Source organism: Cyclopterus lumpus, chromosome 19 (genome assembly GCF_009769545.1).
Source record: "Cyclopterus lumpus isolate fCycLum1 chromosome 19, fCycLum1.pri, whole genome shotgun sequence".
Taxonomy (NCBI): domain Eukaryota; kingdom Metazoa; phylum Chordata; class Actinopteri; order Perciformes; family Cyclopteridae; genus Cyclopterus; species Cyclopterus lumpus.
Genome location: NC_046984.1, coordinates 7066277 through 7076001, shown reverse-complemented (window position 1 = coordinate 7076001; position 9725 = coordinate 7066277). Strand labels below are relative to the sequence as shown.

The following is a 9725-nucleotide window of genomic DNA, read 5'->3' as shown; positions in this document are numbered from 1 at the left end:
AAACACGGTTTGCTCGTTCTGCCTTCTCAAAATACTGAGCTCCCACACAATTATGTAATCGGGGCCCTGATACAGTTAATATCTATGATCCCTGGCATGTTCCAATAATAAATCCTGTTGACCTATTTTAGATGCAGAAATTATTGCTATAAAAGCACAATTCCTTCAAAAGAATCCCACAACAAAAGCAGCCTTACGAATTGTGTAAGTAAATGGATGCTGTCCAACTGTTTAATAAATTATCTCTGATGCTGCTATTTGGAAGGCTGTCTCAAGGCTTTACCTTTTGAGCAAGTCAACAACAACAACAACAACAAAAAACTATCTTACACCAAGTAAAATTACTCCTTAATTTATTTAAAGATAGCACAATTGTTTGCAAACCACAATACTTTTGACGTGACATCTTATTATAAAACTAAGACTGATCTTCAAAGGAACCTGGAGTAAACTGTTCTGTGCATGTCAGTTTATAAATTAATTTTAGACATTGGCATGTCCATTAAAAAAAAACATTTTGTTTTGAAAGATATCTAAATTAACAGTCAACAAAATCTACAAATGTATGTACAAAGAAAATGAAAGAAAATAAAGTACACGTACAGCGAAAATCTGGATGTACATTTAATTACAAAAGAAAGTTACAATTTTATCAGTTAAATTAAAAACAAACATGGTTAGAAAGCTTTGAATTTTTATTTTATTTTACAATGCAATTATTGCATTACGCTGATGCTGTCATGATACCCTGCAACACTGACAGTGTTTAGTGTGGTGAAACAGTCTCCGTCTGACAGCTCTATCAGTCCAAAAAGAAAATGTTGTTGAACTGCGTCGCACAAAGCCTCTTAACTTCCTCTGCAGAGGAGAAAAGACAAAAGGGCATTACGGGTAAAGAAGAGATTAAGTATCAAGGCAGATTGTCTATTGTGGTGGCCGGTAATGACACAGATCCACTCATCGCCAGGTGGTGGAGACATACCGTTTACTTCGATCAGGTTGGCGTTCTTCTGATTCAGGATCACGTACAGTTCTCTCTGGTCTGACTTCTTGCCGACTACCCAGTAGTCTGTCATTGCCTTTACGATGATTTCTTCATCCTCATCAACCCTGGGAGCACGATAGCGTTAACAAAGCACCATCAAATAGGCAACTACCACATTTACAGCAGGTTCTTGGTATTTCAGGGCAACTGCTCTTCTCAGATTAAATACCTACACAACCATAAAAATCCATTAAAAAAAAAAGAAATCATATAATTTAACATTTCGTATGGTATGTGTCGGAAACGACACATGTTCTTAGTTAAAATACAAAAACATTTAATTTCCTATTAGAAACACACAACATGACTTCCATTTCAATATGCTTGTGGTGACGATAGTGATACCGGGATAAATGCTATGAATGTCGATGCCTCTGTCCCTCAGACTGAAAATGGGACTATAATCTCATAACTGCTTCAAAACGGAGACAGTTTAATAAGATACCAGGAGTATTACATGTGCCGATATCCAGGAGAAAGTTTGTAGTTTAAACACATTTTCTTTCCTGGGTTTGTGAAATCTGAAAACTCTGCACAGCTGAAGAGAGTGGAAGTTTATGCATGGCCAATTATGATTTTTGGTTAGCCACTGTAAGCAATGTTCAACAAATGTCTGGAGGCATTCTCTAAAACCAAAATAAACAGTTTAACAAAGCCAATGTTCTCTGCTGTACCTGGCAAAGTCACAGTTGATGTCTCCCAGGATCTTCATGAGGTCAGGGTGAACAGAGGTGAGGCAAACACTGGCAGTCTTCCTCATGTGGATGGTGCTCTTCTCCGCCAGGTTCATGTGGTTGAAGTAGATGAATTTAAACTGGGGCTCCTTCTCTGGACTGAATGGACACAAAATAACACAATAGACGCATTTGTTAAAAAGCACCGTCAGCCACTTCTGGGCGCACACAACCGTTGAAAGTTGTTTTACCCGGTGGGTGTCTTGGGGGGAAAACACACATTAATAAATGACACAGTAAGCCAAATCCCTTTGGATGAGATCCAATAAATGGCAAGTTGTGCTTTTAAATAAAGCGGCTCACTCCACCCACGTTAAAGTGAGCCGAGGACACAACGGTACTGCGATTGCATCTCGGGAAAAGTGTGCGTATTTATTCCAACAGATTCTATGCTGCCTCTAATTATTTACAGTTACACCAGGCCAAAACGAGACACAGACCTCAATGCCAGCGGAGGAATTTGGGAGGGCATTATTTATTCAGTGGATTTTTCACTAGGGTGATTTAAAATGGAGCACATCAACTTGCCGGGTCAGGGAGTCCAGTATTGGATTACAGGCAAAGACGTATCTGAATCTAACTGCTGGGGTTAAAGGACAGTGGGCAGAGATACCTTTAAATAGTGTCCTGACAATATCAAATGGTATTAGTTTCAGAGTAAATACAAAGGGTTGACTGTAAACCGATGACAAACAACTTGCTCCTGCAATAAATTGTGTCAATAAATGTTTTAATCGGACAAGATGATCCTGATCTGTGCCCTGAACCTTCAGTCTGGAAGAAGTTAAGGAGGGAGGTGGATTCTTAACTGACCCTGATATCCTGCGGTTAACTGTGAACTGTTCACATATGTCAGACGCCAGCAAAGTAAGCTGAGGGCCCACCAAGCCGTCGAGCTGTTCGCAGAAGTCCCTCGTCAGCTCCACAGACGCTGAACAGAGAGGGAGGAGAGAAGAAAGTCAGACATGTTGGGACAGGAGCTGAAAAAAGAAATTAAATACAATTCATATTTCAGCTTTTAAATGAGCAGTAAAATGGCGCGTGAAGTGAAATGTTAACGGCATCCTTTACTGTAAGGACAGCAGGTGGGCGACGGTGCACACTCACCACTGATCATGAAACAAGCTGCCGCGCTCATCGCCTGGAATCAAGGTCACACCGGTTAGAAATTACATTAATGTGATGAGGTGCAACGTGGGACGTACTCCATCATTTAAAAACATGTAGCTGTCTAATCCCCAAAAATCCATATCATTTGATAGAGCAGAGGAATAAAAATCACAGATTATAAAAAAACATTCTAGAAAATGAATAACAACATCCCCCCCCCTACTTTAAAACATTAAAACTCCTCTATGTGTCTGAATGATCAAGGCTGAAGTCTGTCATGACATGGCCGATCACATTTACTGTTCCTTACCTTATATACAATCAGATGCAGCTCCTCGTAGCCGTCCTCTGTGCTGACAAATATTTTTGGAAATCGGAATTTGGCCTCTGGATCTTTGAGATTAGTCGGACCCGTCAAAAACCTGGAGAGGACCGAGGGCCTGGGTTAATATTCAAGAATATTGACCCCTCACTTCTTCATGACTGATTCAAAAAGTAAGACCACAAACAGAACAAGGACTTTATTGTTGTGCCGTTGATGCACGGGTTTCCAAGTATGCCACTTCATATTAAGTGGGACCATTTACATTGGAAGACATGACTACGTGTTGTTACTTGCTCCTCTGCTTTAAAGCTTGAGAAACTAATTACTTCCAAGGATTATGCAGACGCAAGTTTTGGCAGACAATAAAACCTTCTCTTTTTATATAATGTGTACTGAAACTCAATAAAAAAGTGGATTTTAACCCTGAAGCGGCAGAAATAATTTACCGCCTGCTCTCTTGCTTACACAAGTGTTAGTCGAGGGTGTGACCTCTTTAAACAATTTGCTGGATTGCAAAGAAAGCTCATTACAGTCAGTGTTTGATGACACGCACCATGTGTGATGATGGCACGCATCATTACACATAAACACGAAAAAATCCACATGCTTTTTGACGGGCATGAATAACATTATTCCACTGACCACATCGAGAGGCATTTAAACAGAAATGGATTCTGTTGTATTTTTATCCTACCCTCTGAAGAGGAAGTGGGTTCACAGGTACAGCCATATGGGACCAGCGACTTACCTCCCATAGTGCAACAGATTCCCTGCAACCTCCGGCCTCAGAGGAGAGTCCCTGCCAGCCAGCTTAAAAAGACAAAAAGTAGGAGGAAGAATATGTGAGAGTGAATATGAGGGGCATAGCTTTGAAAGTAACATTCAGAGTTCATATTCAGGTCAGTCTGGATCATAGATATAAAAATAAAAAAAACATATTGATCACATTACAGTCACATTCTTTCATCAAGGAGAATCATCATTGCCAAGGTGGTCATGTCTTGTCAAGAGATGTGCTTTGCAATGGTTTTCTAGAAGCGGGTACAGAGCAGTGAGCCTATTTTCTCCGTCCTACAAAAACATCCCGTGCTCCTTTGTTTCTTTCATTTTGACCTCAATTTGTCTCCCGTACTTTAAGCTATTCACTTTATCTGTCCTCACCTCTGGTTCAGAGTGTCTGGGGAACAGCGAGGTGGTCAGGTACTTGTACAGGATCCTCATATCATCTTGTTCCAGTCCGCTCCTGCAGACCCAACAACAGCAGCATTATACCACACACACACACACACACACACACACACACACACACACACACACACACACACACACACACACACACACACACACACACACACACACACACACACACACACACACACACACACACACACACACACACACACACACACACACACACACACACACACACACACACACACACACACACACACACACACGTGGCTGTGTACAGTAATTATCTTCTTTTTTTCATTGGCAAGTGTCTCCTGGCTGTAATTATGCTCCAGACATTACTCCAGAACAATAGCGCTTATCCAGCACATTGATCCGTTTGAGTTTGAAGATATCCGACCAGGAATTGTACATGGTTTTACGTGGTTGCAAATATGTGCAGGGTTGTACAAGTTTGTGCCCAACATTAACACATCCACGGGTGGATTTCAAAGACAAGCGTGCGCGCACACACAGTTTTAACAAGTGTTCAGTCTGTACCATATAAGCTGGTCGTTATACAGGAAGGCTGTGTATTTGATGAGACTTAGGCTCTCCTCCACTCTGTTGACGAAGGACTGGATCTTCAGGTAGGTCATCTTGTCCAGTGGGAAGAAGCTGATGCCTCCGAATACGTCGAGCAAGTCGCAGGACTGCAAGTGGAGAGTCTGCAGATACTGGAAACACACGCGGGTGCACAGACACGTCGAAAAATAACGGGCGCCACCCCAGAGACACAGGAGAAGGAAAGAACAAAGGGGTTAGTTTATCCACCTATAACGGGCTTTCTTACAGTGCAATAAAGACAGAGGAATAAGAAACTCTCTGACTGATGCTCTGTGGAGACGCTGACATTATCCTGACATTCAACCTCTGACACCCACACCACAGCCTCTCTCTTTCTCTCCGTCTTTGGGTTACAAGGTAACCAAGGTGTTTTATTTGTTTTACCTGTATTTTAGCTATTCTTATTTATTTATTTTTAGCTTTTAGGATGTTTTAATTATGTGAAGTGTCTTTGAGTACTATGAAAAGCGCTATATAAATTAAATGCATTATTATTATTATTATTATTAAGGTGAAGAGGGAAGCCTGGGTTAACTTAAGATGGGCGTTCCTTAATTAAAAATGAGGCGAAGGCAGCTAATGAGGACAGATAATCATCAGAAAATAGGCCATGAGAGCAAGCATCTCTTCAACAGCTTTCCCAAGTCAGCTTTTACAAAGAAACAATCAGCGGAGCCCTTTTGAAGACACTGACTTAGAGGTTCAACTGACTTTTACTTTATAACACTGTGGTAAGCAAAATACTTTAGGAAAGAAAAGAACAAGGTACTGCTGCTGCAGTGTTTATTGTTGAATACGTGACTCCTTTGGGTACTGATTTTAATAGCATTATTAACATTCAGTGGGTTTTATTTTTGATCTTATGTTATGCATTCTATTTCATCTTATTGTATCAAGTGCGTTTCATTTTCCCCGTCTTTATTTTCTTCTTCTACTTCATTTGTTGTATGAAAGGTGTTGTACAAATAGAGTTGATTTGTAGTATTATTAATGACTATGTGCACATACATTTAAATGAATCATGCTGTGAAAGCAAGGTCAACATACATACATATGTAAAGAAAAACAAAATGATAAAAAAAATTTAAAAAATGTTTACCCTGTAGAAGAACTTTTCAAGCTTCTGTATGAGCAGCTCCACTCCGCCGGCTTCCATCTGTCTACCAAACGTACCATTGAAGAGCTGCAGCACGAGGAAAGTAATCAGTGTTAGGAGAGGATCCTTTTGGCATTATCGAGAGGCTTTAAATTGGTAGTCTGAATACTCTAGGGGTGTTATTATATGGCTTTGAGAAGAAGACAACGATGCACAAGAACAAAGTTGTAAAACAGGTTTTAAACCATACTGAACCTCACCTTGTACATGCTGTAGCATTGCTTTACCACTGCACCATACACAGTGTCCTGCAGAGTCAAGAGGGCACGTCAAACTTTAAACCAATGATGTTCAATGAAAGAAATACAGATGTTGATAAGTATCTCTCAGTACTCACAATTATTTCCTCTTCCTGATATTCTACTGTGGGAGGTTTACCATCTTTGTTAGGTTTCTCAATCATTGGGTTTCGAACAACCTGAAGAACGAATTTGAAATAAAAAGCGGCAGATAAAAATGGATTAGCTAAATTACATTCCAAAGAACGTCAACAAAGTCTCTTGACAAACAGAGTAAATACTGAACAAGTAATGTACATGTAAGCATTTAAGATACCATGACTATCCAGAAATTGTCCTCGGGCTCAAAGAAGAACTGACGGTTCTTCTGTGTGTGCAGGGATTTTGCTGGTTTTGTTGGACAGAAAGTCCTGAAAGACAATAGACATGACCGTGGAAACAAAGGAGACACTCTCAAACAAGAATATTAGCGCCTCATTTTGTGCTTTTACAGAAGGTATTAGATATGCATCAGTGCATGTCGGGCCACTTATTGCAACATTTCCCTATTCTGTTATACCTCAGGTTCAAAGAAATGGAACTTTCCTTTCCGTTTGCTTTAACACAGATAATCAAACTAAGCCATGCAATTAATGTGAGACACCTTTTTATCTCCAAGATGCCATAAAGCTAAATAAACATCAAAATCCACGAGGCAGTAACATGTTAGGGAAAAGCTGCTGTAGCTCTACTCTGCTTCAGTTGAATGTACAGTACTGAACTATTTACCTTGTGAACTGAACAATGGCCTCACAAAGGCCCACATTTCTGATCTTCTCATTCTTCTCCACATCACTTGGGTGGTAAAACAAGATCTTCTTCTCCTCCTAAAAAACACATATTGAATTAGCAATTACACCATCAAAATGTTTTTCCAAATTACCAGAATAAACGGATTCAGTTGTCAAACATCTAATAAGCATATCTTCGTCTGGGAATCATCCTCACCTCGCCTTCCTTTTGCCCAAATGTGGGGTTGTAAACGAAGAAATTGAGCAGGGATGGTGTGTACTGTTTCTCTTGCATTCCTGAGGCCATTCTGGGACTGTATCCGACACAAAGAGAAAGTTGACAAACAGATGCACAGTTAAAAGCTCAAATAACTCTAGATATCATGCCTTGCATCAACACAAACATGTCCGCTTTACCTTATCATCAGCATTAGTGTGTTGCTTGTCACTGGATTTCCTTTGCTCCAAAGACAGTTGGGTTAGCATGCCGTGTGCCTGCAGAATGAAGACAAGTAAATCACATTGTGGAGATAATAATCATTAACTTCTCAATCCCAGGTACACAGGTACACAGGCACACACACACACACACAGGTCAAAATACAGAAGACATTTATACCAGGGATAAAAACACAACAACAGTATTACCGTTGTCATATACATTCAGTCATACTCTGCCTTTAACACATCCTAAGTAAGTCAGGAGCAGCCAGTGTCTTGATCAAGGAGACTTCAACATGCTAACAGCTGGAGACGGAGATCAAACCACCAACAATTGTCGGTTCCACAGCCACTTCGACTTGGGATGCACTGATCATTATAAACGTTTGCATCACAAACTATGGCTCAAAAAGTTGACATACATTTGAATGCTAAACTAAAAATGTAACAACCTTCCTGAAGGTATGAGAGTTATTATTGCAGGGCTTTCGTGTTGTAATGCATAATCTCTCTGTTTTTGCTGAACCAACAATACGTGTCAAGATAACCACAACGATCCTACGAAGTCAACCATGTTCTGACGTTAAAACCTTCACGTCAGCTAGAAGCCGTGAGATGACTTCAGAAGAGGAACAAGTTCAGTAGGTTAGTTTCTCCTTCGGTACAGTCGTTGAATAATTAGTCACGGATAACGATGCCTTTCACTTCTGTTTACAAGAACACGTTCGTCGGCTACTCGTATTACATTTCGTCACAGTCATGCGCACTTATTTTACTGTAACTTCAGCAACACAACTCACTGGGTAGAGAAGTCTCTGCGAGCCGAGCTGCCGTTAACACCCAGAGAGGGTACTCAATGTCTTCACACTCTCGCTGTTTAAAAAAAAAATGATGGCGAAATGAATTAACCCCGCGGGTAACTGTGGGCTCTGGTAGTTAAGCAGCACAGCCACCAACAGCAGCTAGTTAGCCGGCTAGCTGCCTCTGCTAGCTGGGGAGTTGTGACCCGCGACGGGAGAAGAACAACGCGACGGCAGCACTCACCTCACAGAGCACGAACCCGACACAGCCAGCTGCTCGTGGTCACACAGGGCGTCAATAACGAACACGCAATGAGGAAATGAGATCAATGAGAAGAGATGTCCATGGAGATGCAGCAGCATAACACTTTACATGTTTTACTTCCTGCTTTTGACAGCGCGGTGTCACATGTTCAACTGTTCGTGGACAATCGATTCCAAGCCAAATTAAGGTTCCTACTCCATTCGGGGAAGTTGAGTAACTTCAGGGATATTACATTTACTTTTGAATGTGCAATGATGTGGGTTGATGCCATATTTAAAGCTGTGTCTCGTGTCAGGTTTGTGTAGGTACAGATACATTTTGTAAAGAGGATTTATTCCTCACTGGCGAATATAATGACACTAGTAACTTCAATTAAGAGAGCAATTTCCCCCATACCGACACAAACACGTTCTCATCAACCCCATTTACTAAACTACATTTACTAAATTACTAAACTGTAAACATGTTAGTAGATGATCTATGAATAATACACCATATTTAATCATGTGCTACGTTTCAACCAACAAGAGTCTGCACACATGTTGTCTTTAGACTACATCTTCTCTTGTCTGTGTTCAATGAAGTGACGATTGTGTGTTCACAACTGTGATTTATTTTCAACTTTATATTTAAATATATCATACATCATAATTATTATATTATATTTGATCAAATATTGCATGATGGGAATAAAAAAAATGGGAATGTTTTGTTATGCTCTTGATGAATCCGGGAGCATTTGTGTACATTCATGCATTATTGTTGCACATACATGGAATAAGGAATGTTTTTTAGAACATTTGTTTACCCAAAATAATTAATCTCAGAAGAAATAAGTACAAAGACGTGATCTGTGTTTCCACATGTTTATTCATCTCATTCCTTGACAGATGTGGGGTGAACACAGAAAAGGAAACATAGAACTACCCGCAGGAAAGAGACATTAAAAGCCTGCTGTGTTTAAATGGACTAACGGTGATTTAAAGGCAATTAGCACGCACAGCATTTAGTAGAAAACAAAATAAATCACAAGGGAATGGAAG

At 40.3% G+C, this 9725-nt stretch overlaps 1 protein-coding gene across 2 annotated transcripts; it reads right to left on the bottom strand.

Moving 5' to 3' along the window:
• Positions 1 to 611: 611 nt before the first annotated feature.
• On the bottom strand, positions 612 to 8852 carry ccz1 (CCZ1 homolog, vacuolar protein trafficking and biogenesis associated). Of its 2 annotated transcripts, none has more exons than XM_034559119.1 (17): positions 8662 to 8852; positions 7594 to 7671; positions 7394 to 7490; positions 7175 to 7272; positions 6723 to 6816; positions 6505 to 6585; positions 6368 to 6415; positions 6111 to 6194; positions 4946 to 5121; positions 4376 to 4457; positions 3963 to 4024; positions 3200 to 3311; positions 2887 to 2920; positions 2593 to 2710; positions 1720 to 1878; positions 983 to 1110; positions 612 to 858 (listed from the first exon to the last, which is right to left on the bottom strand). In XM_034559119.1, exons 2-17 carry the CDS (start codon positions 7605 to 7607, stop codon positions 803 to 805), a joined length of 1443 nt encoding a protein of 480 aa, XP_034415010.1. In that variant the 5' UTR covers positions 7608 to 7671; positions 8662 to 8852; the 3' UTR covers positions 612 to 802. The 2 variants fall into 2 exon arrangements, with proteins under 2 accessions (XP_034415010.1, XP_034415011.1); XM_034559120.1 differs by lacking the exon at positions 8662 to 8852 and adding an exon at positions 8418 to 8644.
• Positions 8853 to 9725: the final 873 nt, after the last annotated feature.

Excerpts from the sequence above, each read along its gene's own strand:
- ccz1 (XM_034559119.1), bottom strand. Across the intron at positions 7,273-7,393 it reads TTGGGCAAAAGGAAGGCGAG|GAGGAGAAGAAGATCTTGTT; the intron begins GTGAGGATGATT and ends TGTGTTTTTTAG. Across the intron at positions 6,195-6,367 it reads AATGCTACAGCATGTACAAG|CTCTTCAATGGTACGTTTGG; the intron begins GTGAGGTTCAGT and ends CTCGTGCTGCAG.